General features: G+C 37.9%; 1 protein-coding gene across 1 annotated transcript in view; it reads right to left on the bottom strand.

The window, feature by feature from the left end:
• GPR158 (G protein-coupled receptor 158) overlaps positions 1-21,622 on the bottom strand; it is a 298,586-nt gene that overhangs the window by 135,986 nt on the left and 140,978 nt on the right. Inside the window, exon 3 of the mRNA XM_052651252.1 lies at positions 14,928-15,030. Coding sequence (XP_052507212.1) covers positions 14,928-15,030 — 103 coding nt within the window. The remainder of the gene's footprint in view (positions 1-14,927; positions 15,031-21,622) is intronic.

Genomic DNA, 21,622 nt, shown 5'->3' with positions numbered 1-21,622 from the left:
TTTCTAAATCAGACTTACATACCATCTGCATGTGAGAGAAAGATAGACATTTCCTTCATTGACCCAATTTTGTTGCACATCTTTTTCCTAATTATGGTCCCCTTTACATTCGTCTATTTTGTTGTTCATAAATCAAGGTTCTTTCACAGTGATCACAATGTCCTCCACTCCTAGCTTACCAGAGAGACTGCTACTTGTTTAGATTCACCGTTTTGAAACAGAGAACATGAGGGAGAATTCAGGAAAACAAGAATCTCAGATGGTCCTATCGCAAAGTCCATTTCTGGTGTCCAAATGTCAATTACCCTGCCCCATTATTGTCTTTACCAACCTATTACCTCGAGACCCATAGGAACACAGAGAATGGTTCATCCAGACCCACTCTGTCTCTGTTCATGTCTCTCCCTCATGCTCCAAGCCCTTATGCCTCTCTTTAATTGCCTGTGTTCCTCTGCCGTGTTTCCTGCTAGAGTTTTGGAGATCCATATGCTCCCAAATAAACTGAAAACTCTGTAAAATAAGACTATGGTTTTATACTCTTATTTTCAAACCTAGATTAAAATGACGAAACACCCAGTATATTCTGGGCTATAAAATATCATCATGAGTACAGGAAACATCACAGAGAAGCCCATACAATCCATTAAGTAGGATTCTTTCCTCAAGTAGGATTCTTTCCTCAAGTAGGATTCTTTCCTCAAGTAGGACTAAAATAATCAAAGTGAAAATTAAGTTGCTCAGGTGTGCCTGATTCTTTGTGATCCCATGGACTGTAGCCTGCCCAGTTCCTCTGTCCATGGGATTCTGCAGGCCAGAATACTGGTGTGGGTTGCCATTTCCTTCTCCGGGAGACCTCCCCTACCCACAGATCAAATCAGACACTCCTGCATTGTAGGCAGATTCTTTACCAACTGAACCACTAGGGAAGCCAAGTAGGACTAAAATAATAGCTAGCAAGTATTATGCTGACTAAAATAATAGCAGTTAGATACAGGGTTGGAAATTGACATAACTCCAAATAATTCTATATTTCCTGATATAAGGTAATACTACATTGGTTAAATGAGTGTTTCAGTATTCATGGAGAAAAAGAAATTTCTTAGAAGATAAATTATGATATCATTTTATTATTTGTACTCAAAATAATCACAAGATCAACTCACAAATGCCAAACAGTGAAGTGCTGTCATGAGAAACTTCTTTTTAATAACTGCCTTCACTTTATATATGGACTATGAAATCATGAGATGCCATAAGGGGCACAAAGTGTTAAAATGGAGAGAAAGCAAAATTAAAAGTAAGATACTTGATTTCTGAAGCTCAAAAAAAAAAACTATAATTAAGAATACAGCTTTTTACCTTTAAGTGTTTCTTGTAGGATGCAAAGCATGATTAATTAACCTGGTTCCAAAAATATTTCATTAATTTATGTTGAAGTTCTCTATCTAGGACAAGAGAATATATGCAGCTAGTAGAAATCATACTACTATAGATAATAATAATGGGCTTATTGTTCATCTACTGAATGGCACCTTAAGTTTATGATGGTTTAAAATGTTAAGTTCCTAGAGAACAGGAACATGAATTATATACCTCTTTATATACTCAGCACCAAACAGTAATTTACACATACTGGATAGTTAGGAAATAAATGGAAATGATCAAAGTGATCTCTCAAAATAATAAATTAACTGATCTGTAATACAAATGTTTAGTTGAAAATACATTCAACTCAATAAATCTTCATATTCTCAACTCATTCATGCATAAAAATTTATTCAAAATTATATTTTTCAAGATGCTAGACATAAACTCGGAGAAGTCAATGGCACCCCACTCCAGTACTCTTGCCTGAAAAGTCCCATGGACGGAGGAGCCTGGTGGGCTGCAGTCCATGGGGTCGCGAAGAGTCGGACACAAATGAGCAACTTCACTTTCATTTTTCACTTTCATGAATTGGAGAAGGCAATGGCAACCCACTCCAGTGTTTTTGCCTGGAGAATCCCAGGGACAGGGGAGCCTGGTAGGCTGCCCTCTATGGGGTCGCACAGAGTCAGACACGACTGAAGCGACTTAGCAGCAGCAGCAGACATAAACTAGAAAGATATGTTAAGAATATAAGCTATTACTTATTGACTTTTAGAAATCCACTTGGATGATAACTTGATTCTGAGCAACTTGAAATATTCTCCATGCATAGAATCTCAATGATGACGACGTCAGTCCCTCAGTCCTGTCCAACATTTACGACCCCATGGACTGTAGTATTAGGCTTCCCTGTCCATTACCAACTCCTGGAGTTTACTCAAACTCATGTTCATTGAGTCGGTGATGCCATACAACCATCTAATCCTCTGTCGTCCCCTTCTCCTCCCGCCTTCAATCTTTCCCAGCATTAGGATCTTTTCCAAGGAGTCAGTTCTTCGCATCAGGTGGCCAAAGGACTGGAGTTTCAGCTTCAGCATCAATCCTTCCAATGCATATTCAGGACTGATTTCCTTTAGGATGGACTAGTTTGATCCCCCTGCTGTCCAAGGAACTCTCAAGAGTCTTCTCCAACACCACAGTTCATACGCATCAATTCTTCAGCACTCAGCTTTCTTTATAGTCCAACTCTCACATTCATACATGACCACTGGAAAAACCATAGCTTTGACTAGATGGACTTTTGCTGGCAAAGTAATGTCTCTGCTTTTTAATATGTTGTCTAGGTTGATCATAACTTTTCTTCCAAGAAGCAAGCGTCTTTTAATTTCATGGCTGCAATCACCATCTGCAGTGATTTTGGAGCCCAGAGAAATAAAGTCTGTCACTGTTTCCAATGTTTCCCCATCTATTTCCCATGAAGTGATGGGACTGGATGCCATGATCTTCATTTTCTGAATGTTGAGTTTTAAGCCAACTTTTTCCACTCTCCTCTTTCACTTTCATTAAGAAGCTCTTTAGTTCTTCTTCGTTTTCTGTCATAAGGGTGGTGTCATCTGCATATCTGAGGTTACTGATATTTCCCTCAGAAATCTTGATTTCAGCTTATACTTCATCCAGCCCAGTGTTTCTCATGATGGACTCTGCATATAAGCTAAATAAACATGGTGACTCTATACAACCTTTACATATTCCTTTCCTGATTTGGAACCAGTCTGTTGTACCATGTCTGGTCCTAACTGTTACTTTTTGACCTGCATACAGATTTCTCAGGAGGCAGATCAGGTGGTCTGGTATTTCTATCTCTTTAAGAATTTTCTACAGTTTGATGTGATCCACACAGTCAAAAGCTTTGGCATAGTCATTAAGCAGAAATAGATGTTTTTATGGAACTCTCTTGCTTTTTCAATGATCCAACAGATGTTGGCAATTTGATCTCTGGTTCCTCTGTCTTTTCTAAAACCAGCTTGAACATCTGGAATTTCACAGTTCACGTACTGTTGAAGCCTGGCTTGGAGAATTTTGAGCATTACTTTATTAGCGTGTGCTGCTGCTGCTGCTGCTGCTGCTAAGTCACATCAGTAGTGTCTGACTCTGTGCAACCCCATAGACAGCAGCCTACCAGGCTCCCCCGTCCCTGGGATTCTCCAGGCAAGAACACTGGAGTGGGTTGCCATTTCCTTCTCCAATGCATGAAAGTGAAAAGTGAAAGTGAAGTCACTCAGTCGTGTGCGACTCTTCGTGACCCATGGATTGCAGCCTACCAGGCTCCTCACCATGGGATTTTCCAGGCGAGAGTACTGGAGTGGGGTGCCATTGCCTTCTCCGTACTAGTGTGTGAGATGAGTTCAATTGTGCAGTAGCTTGAGCATTCTTTGGCATTGCCCTTCTTTGGGATTGGAATAAAAACTGACCTTTTCCAGTCCTGTGGCCACTGCTGAGTTTTCCAAATTTGCTGGCATATTGAGTGAGGCACTTTCATGCATCATGTTTGAGGATTTGAAATAGCTCAACTGGAATTCCATCACCTCCACTAGCTTTGTTAGTAGTGATGCTTTCTAAGGCCCACTTGACTTCACATTCCAAGACGTCTGCTCTAGGTGAGTGATCACATCATCGTGGTTATCTGCATCATGAAGATCTTTTTTGTATAGTTCTTCTGTGTATTCTTGCCACCTCTTCTTAATATCTTCTGCTTCTGTTAGGTCCATACCACTTCCATCCTTTATTGAGCCCATCTTTGCATGAAATGTTCCTTTGGTATCTCTAATTTTCTTGAAGAGATCTTTAGTCTTTCCCATTCTATTTTTTCCTTTGTTTCTTTGCACTGGTCACTGAGGAAGCCTTTCCTACCTCTCCTTGCTAAACTTTGGAACTCTTCATTCAAATGGGTATATCTTTCCTTTTTCTTTTGCCTTTTGCTTGTCTTCTTTTCACAGCTATTTGTAAGGCCTCCTTGGACAACCATTTTGCCTTTTTGCATTTCTTTTTCCTGTGGATGTCTTTGAGAAAGCAGAGTCCCAATCTGCTTTGCTAAAGCTTAAAAACAAAGATGATACTCAGAACTTTCAGATGAAACAAATACTAACTGAAGACAAATAGCAATTATGAAGCACTATTAGCTTTGGCAATAGCGGCTTTTCAATTCATTAGATGGGTGATTGCACCCCACTCCACTACTCTTGCCTGGAAAATCCCATGGTGGAGGAGCCTGGAAGGCTGCAGTCCATTGGGTCGCTAGGAGTTGGACACGAATGAGCAAATTCACTTTCACTTTTCACTTACATGCACTGGAGAAGGAAATGGCAACCCACTCCAGTGTTCTTGCCTGGAGAATCCCAGGGACGGGGGAGCCTGGTGGGCTGCCGTCTATGGGGTCACACAGAGTCGGACAGGACTGAAGCGACTTAGCAGCAGCAGCAGCAACAGCAGCAGCAGATGGGTGATCAAATAGGCTGCCTTGAGCAAAAGTACAGAGGATACTAGGAGAAGGTTACAGTAGCACCAAGGAACACTGGTGAGTCTAAAATATTCACCTGTAAACATGGGCCCATTTAGAGAAATTGTGACAATTGGTAAACACTGTTAACCTATCTGCTTACTTAATTCTTTTACACTGACATCGGAACAACATAAAACTGTGGACATTTTTGTTTATATCAGTAAAATTTTATATTTACATAAACTAGTAAAAATATAAACTTCAGATGGGTAAGTAAACCATAGTATATTTACTCAATGGAATTCTATGTAACAAACTGTGTTCAAGAAAACTGTATATACTATTTCAAATGCATATAATATACCAAGTTTTTTAAAGATCATATATAGAGAGACATTTGTATAAAAACTATAAACTTAAAGAATTAACAACAGATTTTCAAACAACGTTTTAAATTCTACTTTTCTATACATTCCAAAGTTTCTTTTTACTGTGTGTACAATACTGGTAATAAACATAAATATTTAAAACGAGGACCCTCTGGATAGCAATGAGCAACAAAGAGGATTTTTGTTCCAAATCCCAAAGAACTAATTAGCCCGCCAATGCTACAGTTACTGAAAACTTTTAGACTTCTGAAATTCTGAAGGTATTCTATTTTCATAGCTTTTAATTTTGATATATTTCAAAATGTACCCCAGGGCTTCCCTTGTAGTTAAGACAGTAAAGCATCTGCCTGCAATGCAGGAGATCCGACTTTGGTCCCTGGGTTGGGAAGATCCCCTTGAGAAGGCAACTGCTACCCACTCCAGTATTTTTGCCTGGAGAATTCCATGGATAGAGGAGCCAGGCAGGCCACAGTCCATGGGGTCACAAAGAGACAGACACGACTGAGCGACTAACACACACAAAATGTACCTCAGAAAGTTTTCTTCCTATAGAAGAAAAGCACTTAGTTTCTGATTTAGAAAAGAATGAGGCATGAGTTCAAGGTGGGAGGGTGGATTGAAGCAACAGTTAAAAATTTCAGGTTTTCACAGTATAAACACTAAATAGAAATGTCACTAAGGTTCTGCTGATTAGGACTCTTAAGTGCCAGTAGTATAAAACTGTGTTTTCTCAAGAACAAAAACACAACTTTCAGACATTTGAATATCTGGATAGAAATCATGCCTACCCACGAAGTCCTGTTAAACCTTACAGCTCTTACCTTTGACCTTAGTTTACCAATACTGGGGAGCTCCCCTAGGTTGGGAAGATCCCCTCAGGGAAGGGAATGGCTATCCACTCCAGTATTCTTGCCTGGAGAAGTCCATGGATAGAGGAGCTTGGCGGGTTTCAGTCCATGGGGTCGCAAAAAGCTGGACACAACTGAGCAACTAACACTTTGAATTGTTTCTCTAATACTGGACAGTGAGTGTATGCTATTCAAGATGGCCCTCATTTGTTGCTTGTGAGTACTGCAATATGTTTTGGGAAGATGTGGGTCTATCCTAAAAACTTAAAGATACCTCACTTTTTTACTCATTTCTTTTGTCCAGTTCTAAACAATATCTGGCACAGGGTCAGTGTCCAGTAATATTTTTTGACAGATGGATTTTCAGACACTTAAACCAATCAACAAATGAGTTGATCAGACCTCACTTCTCGGAGGTGTTGTGGTCCTCAGTGCTAGGAACTGGTCATAGCAGAAGATTATAGCTGGGACCTTTGCAAGACTAGCTGCATGTGCTGTATGTCACAGACCCCTTCTTCCTTCCATTCCACAGGCACGAGTTAAAAAGATGAGTCACAGATAATGAACAGAACCCAGCTGGTAGTAACAAAGAATCAAGGCAGACATTAAGGGTTCAGCATTAGCTCTCCTACAAATAATGCTCATCTGAAATCATTATTAGGGTAAACATCTTCCTTTCCATACACATATTTGATTTTTCATTAGAACTGGAGGGAACATATTCATCAGTCAATGTTTGGAGTTAACAAGCTGCCATGAGCTTACATGGGAAGATATATTTGTTGTTCGTTATTTCATATGTTTAGGATGATGAAGTAATCTGCCTCTAGTCTCCAGCTTGATAAAATCACATCCAAAAATTAAGTGGAAATAGGTACATGCACATGAGTAGCAAATTCAGAAGTTGTCTGTGTATATTTGGTTCAATATTTATAACATTCACAAGGAGAGAACAGTTGCCCAACCGTGGTGATGCTTACACTGCTATCCGTAAAGACTGCTACTGTTGGGACATGAATACATATTTGCATATCCTAAAATCAGGATTAGGTACTATATCTTCATGTACTTCTATCTAAGAATGGCTAGCTGTAACAATAAGCTCAAAATGAAGCCCAGTGCAAAAATTTCATTTATTATATCCTCACTATGAATATAGTCAATCTTTCCCTATAAGGTTACATATATATCTTATATTCACTTTTCTAGTGTCTTCTGGATTTTTATTTCTTGTAAGTGACTTTAGTGATCTTTTTCTTTGGATAAAAACACTACCTTAGATAGATTTTGGAATAATTCTGATCTGAATTATAAAATTATTAAACATGAGTGGATTATTTTGCCTCTAGACAATTTATTCATTCAATCTCCAGAACACCTAATACATAAGAAAAAGATTAAATTCTCCATATTCATTTTAATATAATAATCACTATAATCAGAGCATATCATGTTAGCTCAATTATTCCTCATAACTGCCAAGAACAGACTTCACTATTTCTGATATATGTACGAATAAGAGGAGAATCTCAGAATATATGAGAAACTTCCCAAGTCTCTTGTGAGTAAACAGAGATAAAAGTCAAATCCATCTGCCTGACTCAAAGGGCATCCTCATACAAAGATCCCACTAGATTATGAATTGCCTAAATCGGCAATTATTTGGAATTGTGAACAGGTTCCTCTAGAAAGAACACCATGGGGTACTATGAATACTGGAATGAATGCTCAATGGGAAACACACAAAGTGAGCATGCATGTTCAGTCATTCAGTCGTGTCTGACTCTGTGATCACAAGGACTGGAGCCCGTCAGGCTCCTCTGTCCATGAATTTTCCAGGCAAGAATACTGGAGTGGGTTGACACTTCCTACTGCAGGGAATCTTCCCAATCCAGGGATTGAACCTGTGTCTCCTGCACTGGCAGGCGGATTCTTTACCACTGAGGCCCTTGAGAAACCTGTTTACTAAGTGTACTTACTAGCTTTCTATAACTGCTATAACAAATCAGCAAAAACTTCGTATCTTAAAACAACAAATTTACATTGCCTCTCATATGAAATATACAGTTGACCCTTGAACAACACAGGTTTGAACTGTGCAGGTTCACTTACATGTGGATTTTTCCAGACAGAAACTCTGGAAAATGCCCTATAGTACTGCATGATCAATAGTTGGCTAAATCTGTGTGTGAGAAGGAGGGCTGACTGTAAAATTATACATGGATTTTTCAGCTTCACAGGGGCCAGTGCCCCTAACTCTTTGTGGTTAAAGAGTCACCTATAGTTATATTAATTCTTTTATTTCTGTAGCTTGGAAGTCTGATATGGATCTCACAGGGCTATATAATCGATGGGTGAGCAGGGCTACATTTTCTTCTGGAGGGTCCAGGAGACATTCCATTTCCTTGCCTCTTCCAGCTTCCTGAAGCCACCTCCATTCCTTGGCTTGCAGACCCCTTTCTTCTGTCGTCAACAACGGCAATGTATCATTCCTCTGCCACTTTCTGTGTTCTCACATCTCTTTCTGACCATACCTGGGAACGGTTCTCTGCTTTTCAGGACTCATGTGATTAGACTGGATCTACCTGGATAATCTCCCCATCTCAATATCTGCAATTTAATCACATCTGAAAAGTCCCTTTTTTGCCATGTGAAGCAGCATTTTCACAGATTGTGAAAGCTTGAACATGCACATCTTTGGAGGTTTGGGGATTGCTATTCTACTCACAACAATGAGCTAATGTATGAATGACTGACCAGAGGTGTTTTTTTTTTTAACTTGAGGGTAGCTGATTGTTAACATAAGTGAATTTCCATTAGCAGTCTAAAAATGTAAAATCATATAAACAAAAATAGTAAAATAAATTAAGACATGTAATAAAAAATTTTAGCTAGTAGGGGAGAAGGAAGTTTTCTGGAGGACTGAGTATTGTATCTCTTAGCAGGGCCCATTTTAAGGATAAAAACTGGAAAATATCTGGGACATGAAAATATGTTACTTTGCTGGGAAGTAAAGCAGATACCAGTTGGAAGGGATGAAAATGGGCAAAATGTCTGAGGAAAGGGGTAAGCAGAATAAACCCAAGCTTTCAAATAATAATCATAAACAGAATAATATTTTGAGCATTTAATATGTGTCAACTGCTATCATCAGAATTGTACATTCATTACATCATTTAATTCCTTATTTAATCTATAAAGCAGATAGCATTATCACAAGTTTATATATGGCATAAGTGAAGTTTAGGCTACTTAAATAATTAAGCACAGTACAAATAAGTAACAGAACTAGGATTCACACCTAAATTAGACTTATCCCAAAGACCATGCTCTTAATTACTGTATTAAACTATGAAATTCAGCTCTGAAATGAGGGAAATCCAACATGGTATGCTCTAATAATTGAGAAGAATCAAAGACCAACAAGGTAAATGTGATAGTTAATAGTCTAAGAAGATTGGTGGCACTGGAACTCTCCCACTAACAAATAACCTTATCTGCCAGACATTTAGTGACTAGATTTTAACCCCTATAAAGAGGATTGATTCATGAAAGAAGATATTAAAAACTGAAAATTCGGCAAATGACTAACAAAAGCATAAGCCAAGGCAGTTAGAGAATTTTGCTACTACAACTGGAGTAAAGTGATTAGAACCAGATCACAAGGCTTAAGTAAGACCAACAGCAAAAGTAACGATGCTGATTGTGAGAATACAATGTTCAGGCTCTCTTCAACTGTTTCAAGTTTGGGACTGGACTAGAGACTGCTGCTGGACTTAGTCTGCAAAAAGCCAAATACCTCCAGCTTCCCCAGTCATGAAACAGAAGATGGACAGAGAGTGTGAGACCCAAGTGCAGCAAAAAGGTTCACACCCCACAGACAGCTTAGCCTTGCTTAGCTGAGAGCTCAGCATCTCTATATTGTACCTGCTTTCAAAGAGTTTCCCATGTTTTTTCTTCCAAGACTATGTATTTTTAAAATCTCTGATTTGGGGGAGTCAACAGCCATCAGCCACCAGCATCTGCAAAAAAGGGGCTGTCACTTTCAGATGTGGGTCATTTCTAAGTTGGGTTTATCTGGAAATGCATGTGAGCTGAAGTCAATCCAAAAGGCAAGAGAAGTTAAAACTGAGAGGCTGGTAATGTGTCTACAAGAAAGAGAAATGAGATTGTACTGAAGACAGTTCATACTGTGACAGATGGATTTCAGGAAGATGAGCTTGTCATAAGCTTGTATCTCATCAACCTGGAAGTGAACAGCCTGGATTTGAAGAGACAGTTACACATCAGTATTTGTCGATTCTGAAATCCTGCTACTATCCAGATGTCAGACCATATTAGCTCTCCTATGACCACCAATCTAAAGAGAGATGCTAGGAACACAGTCTCTGGGCTGTCAGCACAGTTTTAAATCAAGTCATCTGAACATATCTTTGTTGGTCTTCACAAGCCCTTTGTTTACTGTGGCCCTACGTCTAAATGAAGATTTTTAAATCACTTCATATTTTAACAGGATTTTTAACAGCCGCACTGACATTTTCTCACAGATCAAAACCACATCTTAGTTCCGCTCTCTAAATGGGATACCAGACTATAGGTGGGAATTTCAGATCTTTTCCCTAGATTCACAGCTATAAATTAAATAAATTTTATCTTTCAGGGGCATCTCTGTTTCCTACATCCCATTTCCCCTATCAAGCAACTGATTTCCTCTTGTTACCTTTAATTTCTAAATCTCCTTCCTATTGCCCTTCTCAGTGGAGCACTGGTTGTTACAGATTTTTGCTGTGCCATCTTCCTTCTGATCCATGTATAATTCATTTTCCAAGAATTCTAGATTTTAAAATTGGTTATCCAAATAACCAACTCAATGGACATGAGTTTGAGTGAACTCTGGGAGTTGGTGATGGACAGGGAGGCCTGGTGTGCAGTGATTCATGGGGTCGCAAAGAGTCGGACACGACTGAGTGACTGAACTGAACTTGAACTGAACTATCCAAATATAAAGAGACAAAGTACTAAATACCAAGGATACTTAAGGATTCTCTATTTATATGGATCACTGATGTGTGTTTATATATGTCTGTATATTTGTTTGTTTGCTTATTCACTTATTTAACTACATCTATGAACATCTAAAATTCCATGGACAGAGGAGCCTGGTGGGCTACAGTCCATGGGGTTGCAAAGAGTCAGACAAGACTGAACAACTGAGCATGCACACTTATTATACGCCAAGTACTTACTGAGAACCCTTATTATATGTCATGTACTGTGCTAGCTGTTTTACATACATTATCTCATGTTGAGGGTCTTCAATATCTTCTTTACCTTTGGCCCAAGGGATTCATCTGGTCATTCCTTACTTCATTGTAACCTCCTTAAGACTATATGAAAACTAACCATACGAACTGCTTGGATGTTATAATTAAAAACTTAACATATTAAAATGAAGAGATGTAGTAGAATTATAATAAAAAATCAAAAATATTTTTTAAAAGTTTGGATAGTCCTTGGTAGATACCTTAGTGAGTTATAACTTGCATTCCTTGGGCCAAGGAATGAATAATGTTAGATTTTCATGCAACTTGATGGCAAGGTCATCAGGAAAGATATTTTTGGTCAAAGAGCACTTTACTGACCTCAAATTATAACTTGTAGATATCTTTTTGTTCTGTCATTGAGGCAGGCCAGTTCTAGTTAAACATGTGCTGAGGTCAAAGCTGAATCACAGCTATACCCAAATATAGCTCATCTTTCTGAAAACTGTGGCCTCTTTTCCTGGCTGTTGTGTGTACAACACTGGAGTTATTTAGGCTTATGAAGAGAGGCAGCCTCCTCTTAGAGTAGGTCAGTAAAAAACACTGGCTTTTAAAATAAGGAAAAAAGTAGGAGTGTGCAAATTAAATAAAGATAAGTTGTTAAAGGTTAACTAGTTTCTCCTGGTGGTGTTATAAGCAAATGGCACAGTCATTTCTCTAGTTCTACAATATTTAGATGTTTTATTTCAGTCACATAGTGGGAGCTGAGAACAAATGTGGGTAAACCAGATACAAAATACCTTCACAGAACATAGGCTAAAACCTATTCCTTTAATCCTTCAGTGCTGAATCATATGTTCTGTCTGGACCATAAATGTGAAGAATGCCAAAGTATCTGGGCTATTGCCATGGTCTTGTACACACAAACACACGCGCACGCGCGCACACACACACAACGAAAAGCACATCCATGCTGAAAATATATTATCATCACTGTTATTGTATTAGTTTTCTATTGTTGTGTAATGACTTACTGGAAATCTACAGCTGAGAACACCTATTCAATCACTTACCAGTTTCCGTTGATCAGAAGTCTGACCCAGTGAAGCTGGGCTCTCTGCTTGGGGTCTCACTAGACTGAAATCAAGGTTTGGGCCAGGCTATATTCTCATGTGTAGCTCCAGGTCCTCTTTTCAAAAGTATCCAGGCTGTTGGAAGAATTTACAGATCCTTGCATTTATAGAACTGATGTCCTTGTATTCTTGCTGGCTGCCTGAGCTCTTAGCAGTCACCCTAGGGTGCTAGCCACATGGTCCTCTCACAAGCCAGTTTACTTCTTCAAAGCTGGCACTAGACTCTCTCTCTAGTCTGTTCCTATGGGAAGGAGTCTTATTTAATGCAATGTAGACACCTGAGCCGGAGAAGGCAATGGCACCCCACTCCAGTACTCTTGCCTGGAAAATTCCATGGGTGGAGGAGCCTGATAGGCTGCAGTCCATGGGGTCGCTAAGAGTCAGATACAACTGAGCAACTTCACTTTCACTTTTCACTTTCATGCATTGGAGAAGGAAATGGCAACCCACTCCAGTGTTCTTGCCTGGAGAATCTCAGGGACAGTGGAGCCTGGTGGGCTGCTGTCTATGGGGTCACACAGAGTTGGACACAACTGAAGCGACTTAGCAGCAGCAGCAGCAGACACTTGAGCAACGGTACCATGACTTTTACTACATAACACTGCCTAGCAAGGGGGTAAGTCCATTTGATATTCACAGGTGCCACCCACACTTAAGGGGAGGGGATTGTACAATACATGTGGGAACAGAATTTTGGAGGCCATCTTAGAATTATGCCTACAGCAACCATTACTCAGAACACAGGCTGAACCATGTGAATCATATGAATTAGGAGAGAGCAAAATGTTACTCACTTCCAGAACCTAGAAGTTTAGTGGAAGCTGTCTCAAGATGAAGAACAATACTTTCCAAGAGAAAAACCAAGAAAAAAAAATCTATAAACATCTGCCAAGTTTCAGAGAGGAAGACACTCAGGTTTGAATCTCATGTATCCTTTGAACTATGCCCAATAGAGATACAAATTCCTTTTCAGACCAATAATGAGGCTGACAAAGATTTATGGATGACTATCTAAACTATTCCTGTACCTCGGTTCTAGTAACTCCAAACCCTAACTTCCCATAAAACCACCTCATTTTTCCATACACTCTTTGTTAATTATTATATCCAATAGCTGGCTACATGCCGATGTAAAAAAAAAAAATCAATATTCAAATAGCAACTTTGACATCTTCTAGAGTAAGATGAAAACAACCAGGTTAGCAAATTTTGATTCTAAAGTACCTGCATACCTCAAAGATATTATGAGTTTGGTTCTAGACCACTGCAACACAGTAAAATCACCACAAAGTGGGTTGTATCAATCTTTTTGGTTTCCCAGTACATATAAAAGTCATGTTTAGACCATTTTGCAGTCTATTAAGTGTACAATACCATTATGCCTACAAATACACCCTTTAATTTAAAAAAAATGCGTTATTGCTTAAAAAGTGCTAACCATCATCTGACAACATAGGGTTGCCACAAATCTTAATTGGTAAGAAAAAAAAAAGCACAGTATCCTAGATGTGTGATACAGCAAAGCACAATAAAATGAGGTCTGCCTGTATAAGCCCTGTATCATCACCTCCCCCTGAATGCAGGTGGACCTGTAAATATGATGGGATAGTCTTTCCTTTGATTAAGTTTACATTACATGGCAGAGAGACAGGATAACACTCCCAGGACTTATAGAATGATTACACTGTATGAGACTCCATATGAACAGGACTAGGAACTGGGGAGGTTTTCTTAGTAGCTTTGAAAAGTAAGGGCCACATGACTTGACCTTGAGGAGGCTTCTAGAAGCTGAGAGTAAACCCAGACTGGCATTTAGCAATGAAATAGGGACCTCACACACACAGGTGCTAGGAACCGAATTCTGCCAGTGAACTGAATGAACCTGGAAGAAGTCTCTGAGCCTCAAATCAGATCACATTACAGGTGACACCTTGATTTTGGCTCAGTGATTCCCTGGGCAGAGGAACCACTTAATCCCTGAATGAAAAGCTACCCAATTAAAACTGTGTGATAATAAGATTGTGTTGCCTTAAGTTATTAACTCTGTGGTAATTCTTCATGTGGCACAGAGACCTAACATATAAACAAATTGATAAATAAATTAAGCAAACTAGCAAAATTAGTTTTAGGAACTTTCTGCAGCAACAGCTCACAATAACTGAATTCTAACTGGTCTCACCGAGCAGCAACAGTGTTTTCAGGCATTTAAAATGTATTGAAGATATACCTAAAACAAACACATTTTTGGTGATATGCCAGAGGATTAGAGATGACAAACTAAAGCAAAAACTCCTTAAGTGATGAAAGAAGGCCAAACAAGTGGGAATTTAATCATCTAACTTCAACAAGGTTAAAAGAAAATTTGAGTAATTAATACTGACAGATACTATGTGTATGTACATATATGAACAGGACCAAAGGGCACTTACTCTGAAAGTTGTTGAATGAGAAGTCTCGAGGATGATAGAATCCTGCTTTGCAAATACACTGATAAGCTCCAAGCACGAATCCTAGGCCTTTAATCGGCATACACTATGAAGAAGAAAAGACAGCAGTACCGTTGATCATAGGTTATTTAACTGTATAAAAACCCACAGATATCCATCATTGCAAATGGTAACAGAATGATCACATTTTCCTGAAATAAAATCTCACTTTTGAACTTTTATTTTAGGTTTGTTTGCCAACAGGCATTTTTTTAGAAGTAGCAAACTGAGTTTTCTTTCTAAATATATGCCATTACAGCTGCAGTTGCCATATATCTTTAACTCATTCGGTTGCCAGAGGAAGTAATTATACACATAATTTTTTTTAATACCTCACATCTCATCTTATTGTTTTAAGAGATATTTCCTAAGCCTGTAAGAATATTTTTTAAGTGATTCCATGCCACATATTTCCACCAACACAAAGGTAGGTAGATGGACAGACAGATATAGAGAATTTAAGATGTGGAAGCTGCCTTTATGAATTAAATATTCATCAAACTTCTTCCTTGGGAAAAAAAGTACAAACTGATGGACTAACAAATCAATAAACTATAAAGTGCAATTTAGAAGAGGAAAAAAAGATAAATTAATAATCTGAAGCACTCTTTACCTAAAATCTATTTCACAGACAAACGTTCAACATGTACTAAACGTGACAAAAAACAATATTGGCTTTCCAAATATGTCACAGCAGGGGACATAACGGATATCTCCCAAAAGCTTAATATTGGCTTCTTTCAAAGATATAACTGAACCCTACCAAAATTCAGTTTAATACATTTCACTTATGCTACATTCAAGTACATAGGGAGGGAATAGCTTCTATTAAAATACAATTTACCAGTAAAACAGATGTTTCTAGAATTTTATCAACACTGAAATTTCTCCTCTGGTATCTCTCTACCTATATCCCAACCCTTTGCCTTCCTGCCAATTATAATCTATTAGAGGAGCTCAGAATTTAGTAAATTTTAAAATTATAAAGTGTCCCTCTAATACAGAGGTCCTTGAGAGAAAATTTCAAATTATCAAAATAATAATCCCTCAGTCTAAGCTCTAATAGTTAGTAACAAAATCAATATTGCATATCTTGAAAACTCTTAACGAACAGTCAGTAAGGTAGCAAGAGCTAATATATGCTCTAAATTCACAGGTTATAGTAAGAAAAATCTTTGGGAAAACAGCTTTCTAAAATAACTTGACTCTTTTATCTCATTATTACCCTTTCTTTTTCACCCAACACATACTTAGATCCAATTATAGCTTATAACTGAAAACACAGTTCTTAACCCAGAGCAAAATACAAGGACAGGTAAGTACCAGTCAATTCAGCTGTTTTGGCAAGTATTTATGAAAGAACTATCCTGTGTGTAGAGGATTCCTCCAGGACCTAAGTGAAATAATACATCTTACTTATAAAGATCCAGTGATAGAGCAGATTAGACCCTAGTTTTGAATTTTATTATAACATTTACTTAGGAGAAGTACAGTAGAAGAAGATAATCTATTATTTGTGGTCAGCCAGAAAATATTTATTTGAATTCTGACTTACTAGTTATGTGAATTTGGAGCTGTTCTCTTAATTTCTCTGAGCCTTATTTTTTTAACTTGTAAGAACAATCATTGAGTCAAATTCAGGTACAGTTTTAAGAAGGCAGAACTACCAAGATGTCTTAATAGCTGAAATATGGGGAAAGAGGAAAAGAACAATGAATGACTCCCAGGTTTTTGTCTTGAGCAACCTGAAGAATGGAGCTGTCATCAAGGAGCTAGCAAAGGCTACAGGTAAGAGAGCACAAAGCTCACTTTTGCAAATGTCAAGTGTGAAATGTCTACTTGAAATTTAATTCTCCATATCAAATAAGCAGTCTGATGAAGTAGTATGGCGTTTAAGAGAGATGTCTGGGCTGTATAATTTATGATCATTTGCATAAAGATGATAGACAAAGCCATGAGGTCCTATGGGCAGTGAAGGAAATAGATTCAAAGTAATGAGACTCAGGACATTCTAAGGTTACAATGTTAGGCAGAAAGGAAAAAGCAAAGGACACCAAGAAAACCAATTCAGTGAGGTATCATTATTTAGCTAAGTAGACTGTGAAACTAAGTGTGTAACTAACATGGAATTTGTGAGTTACATTTATTAAACATTCATCCAACCAAGATATATCCAGGTAAACAAAGCCTTAGCTACCAAGAATATAGTGGTGCATATATATATTCTTTGCCAACAAATATCTGTATAGTCAAAGCTATGGTTTTTCCAGTATTCATGTATGGGTGTGAGAGTTGGACCATAAAGAAGGCTGAGTGCTGAAAAATTGATGCTTTTGAACTGTGGTTTTGGAGAAGACTTTTGAGAGTCCCTTGGACTGCAAGGAGGTCAAACCCATCAATCCTAAAGGAAATCAACCTTGAATATTCATTGAAAGGACTGATGCTGAAGCTGAAGCTCCAATACTTGGGCCACCTGATGCGAAGAGCCGACTCATTGGAAAAGACTCTGATGCTGGGAAAGACTGAGGGCAGGAGGAGAAGCAGGCAACAGAGGACAAGACGATTGGATGGCATCACCAACTCAGTGGACCTGAGTTTGAGCAAACTCCAGGAGACGGTGAAAGACAGGGAAGCCTGGCATACATGGGGTTGCAAAGAGCAGGGAACAATTGAGCAACTGAAAAACAATAAAATAACCGAATATATTTAGTGTACTTTAAATGCACTTTAAATAACCAAGGAGGTAAAAAATCTATAAACTGAAAAATACTGCTGAAAGAAACAGAAAAAGACAAAAAAAAAGGAAATGATATCCAGCGGAAAGGGGGTCTAAGATGGTGGCACACACTTACTACCAGCAAGGACACTTAATCAATAATCAAAAACCTCCCCACAAGCAAAAGTATAGGACAAGACAGCTTCATTGGTGAATTCTACCAAAGTTTTAAAGAATATCTAATAAGCTATGCAAAAAACTGGAGAGAAAGGAACACTCCCAAACTCATTTTATGAGGCCAGAATTACACTGATACCAAAACCAGACAAGGATAATACAACAAAAGAAAATATAGGCCAATATCTCTCATGAACACATATCCAAAAATTCTCAAAAAAATATTAGCAAACGAAATTCAATAATACATTAAAAGGATCACACATCATGATCAGTGGAATTGATTCCACAAATGCAAGAGTGATTCAACATCTGGAAATCAATCAGCATGAGTCACATTAACAAAAAAAATAAAATCATATGATCATCTCAATAAATGCAGAAAATGCATTTGACAAAATTCAACATCCACTTATGATAAAAAAGGACTCAACAAAATAGGTGTGGAAGGAATATATCTCAACATAATAAATGTCACATATGACAAACAACAAATACACAGCTAATATCACACTCAATGGTGAATAGGAAAAATTTCCTTTCAGATCATGAACAAGGCAGGATATCCACTCTCCCCACTTTAATTAACATAGTATTAGAATTTCCAGCCACAGCAATTAGCTGAGAAAAATAAATAAGATGCATCAAAATTGTAAGGGAAATTATAAAACTATCTGCAGATAACATGATACTATACCACAAAACTATAGTAGTCAAAATAGTATGGTATTGACATAAAAACAGACACAAAAATCAATGAAACAAAACAGAAAGCACAGACATAAACCCACACATATTTTGGTCAGCTAATTTATGACAAAGAAATCAGAAGATACAATGAGTAAAGGATAGTCTCTTCAATAAATGGTATCAGGAAAGCTAGACTGCTACCACACAAAAGAATGAAACTAGACCACTATCCTACACCACTTACAAAAATTAATTCAAAATGGTTTAAAGAATTGAATGTAATATCTGAAATCAGAAACTCCTAAAACAAAACATATGTGGCAATCTCCTGGACATCTATAACATTTTTGTGGATCTGACTCCAAAAGCAAGGAAAACAAAAGTAAAAATAAACAAATTAATCTACATCAAATTAAAAGGTTTCTGTACAGAAAAGGAAACTCATCAAAATTAAAACGCAACCTACTAAATGGGAGATGATGTCTATAAATCAAATATCCAGTGAGGGATTGATATAGAGAACTCAATAACCGAAAAAAAAAAAAATTGCCATATGACTCAATAATCCCACTTCTGGGTATATATCTAAAAGACTGAAAGCAGAGTCTTGAAACACCTATGTTCACTGGAGCACTATTCACAGCTGTCAAGAGGGGGAAGCAACTCAAATGTTCATTAATGGATAAGTAAATAAAATGTGGGTATACAGGCAATGGAATTACTATTTAGTCTTTAAAATAAAGAAAATCCTGTCATATGCTACAACATGAATGAAACTTGGGTACTTTAATCCAGTCACAGAAAACACAAATACTATATCCTTCTATGTGGTATCTAAAGTAATTAAATTAACAGGAAAATAAAGTGGAATGGTGGTTTCCAGGGACTAAAGGAAGAGAAAAATGAGAAGCTGCTGAATGGGCATTGCAGGTGGATTCTTTACCATCTGAGCCTCCAGGGAAGCCCAGGAATACTGGAGTGGGTAGTCTATCCCTTCTCTAGGAGATCTGCCAGATTCAGGAATCAAACTGGGTCTCCTGCACTGCAGGCAGATTCTTTACCAGCTGAGATACCAGGGAAGCCCCTATGTATTTTTACCACAATTAAAAAAATGTTTTTTAAGAGTTTAGAGCAAAACAGTCTTTTCTCCCTCAACAACAAGTACGTAAAGACTGCAGGGCATACTACAACACACAACTGCCACGACATGCAATCCATCTATGGAGAAAGAAATGGAAACCCACTCCAGTATTCTTGCCTGGAGAATCCCATGGACAGAAGAGCCTTGCAGGCCTCAGTCCACAGTGTTTCAAAAGAGCTGGACACAACTTAGTGACCAAACAAACAATACAATTCACCTAAACACCTGGTTAAACATAATTGCAGAGCAAAACCTGGCCAGCTTGACAGTCATGAAGATTTTGTATGGAGGTACCAACGAGCAGGGAAATGGCTAAAATGAAGGCTAAAATTAGATATATACAGGGAAAGTATTGTTTGGCATTTAATGGAAACAATGCTTGTGCCTAAGGATCACATTTACATATCATTCTGAAGATTAATTTGGACTGAAAGAAGGAGGCAAAAATGCAAATACAATAAAATTTATACAATTCAGAATCCTCTAGAAATCTTTAAATACCTTTTAATTTGGTTTAGAACCTTCCTAAAATGTGAAACACTTTCTGGCTTCTCTGAACTGAACATCATGAACAGAATTTAACATTTCCTTCAATAAGTCAGAATCATTACTTTGAACAATAGGTAGTGAACTATGCTGAAATACACTAATGCCCTCTGGAGCTATTAAAGGTTTATGGCTATTTTCTCATATACTAAATAGCCCAGACTGCTGTACTATTTTAGTTCTTTTGCTTAGTTTTTATATTTTCTTTTTCCTTCTTAATTTTGTTATCATATTTTAATTGTAAAATACAGAGATACTTCTAGAAGTGTCTTTTCCCTCCTATATTATGTTTTAATTGCCTGTATACTTGGAAACTAGATCAAACATAGAAAGCCAAGAGCACAGGAGATAACACATAACAAAGTGAGAGTAAATAATAGTAAATACTTTATATTTACTCCAGGTCCTGTTCTAAGCAATGTATAAGTATTAACACATTTAACCCTACATCATTATCTCCATTTTAAGGATGAGAAAATTAAGGCAATGACTGCTAAGGTAATGCCCAAAGCTTTAACCGGCACAGCCAGGATTCAACCCCAGAAGCTTGGCTCCAAAGAAAATAACTACTCTCCCATGAACAGGAATGGATGCTAGTGTCCAAACACTTTGGAATTTACTTCAATAACTTTATTTTTCCATTCTTCTTGGTTTCAAGCAATATTCAAAATGGATCAGTTTGCTGAATCATTAAGTTTCAAGTCTGTGAAAATTATTAATTTTTAAATGCATATACTAAATGTATCTTAAGAAATGTGGTTAATTCCTACACCTGTTACAAAAAAAAAAAAAAATAAGCCTTTCCCTTCCCAAAGCAGAGTCCCCAAAGCTCAGATCTTAGAAAACAAATCTTCATCTCAGGGCATATAAGTAGAGTAACTCTTCTCTACTTGAATTCCTGAAAATAGGTCTGGGTCTAAAGAGAATCATCAGATCAGTTCACAGGTGCTTAGTCCCTAACTAAACCCAGCAAGCCAAGCAATGGAAGCCAGGGAGTTCACAAAAGTCCAGATTGTCACTTCTTTCTCTTTAGTGATTAAAAACATGGTTCTACTCTGCTTTGACAGAAGACGTCTAATTCCAAAAAGGGTTCCTGCTATAATGAATTTACTGTACTCAGTCATGTCCAACTCTCTGCAGCCCGATGGATTGTACCCTTCCATGCTCCATGTGCATAGGATTTTCTAGGCAAGAATACTGGAGTGGGTTGCATTTCCTACTTCAGTGGCTCTTTCCAACCCAGGAATCAAACCTATGTCTCTTGGATTGGCAGGCAGATTCTCTACCACTAGCCCCACCTGAGCCTTAATGAAAAAGTAGAGGGCAAGACCAGAGAAGCATAAAGAAAGATGAAAGGCTTGACCCTGG

This window comes from Budorcas taxicolor, chromosome 13 (genome assembly GCF_023091745.1).
Source record: "Budorcas taxicolor isolate Tak-1 chromosome 13, Takin1.1, whole genome shotgun sequence".
Taxonomy (NCBI): Eukaryota; Metazoa; Chordata; class Mammalia; order Artiodactyla; family Bovidae; genus Budorcas; species Budorcas taxicolor.
This window is presented reverse-complemented; position numbering and strand designations above follow the sequence as displayed.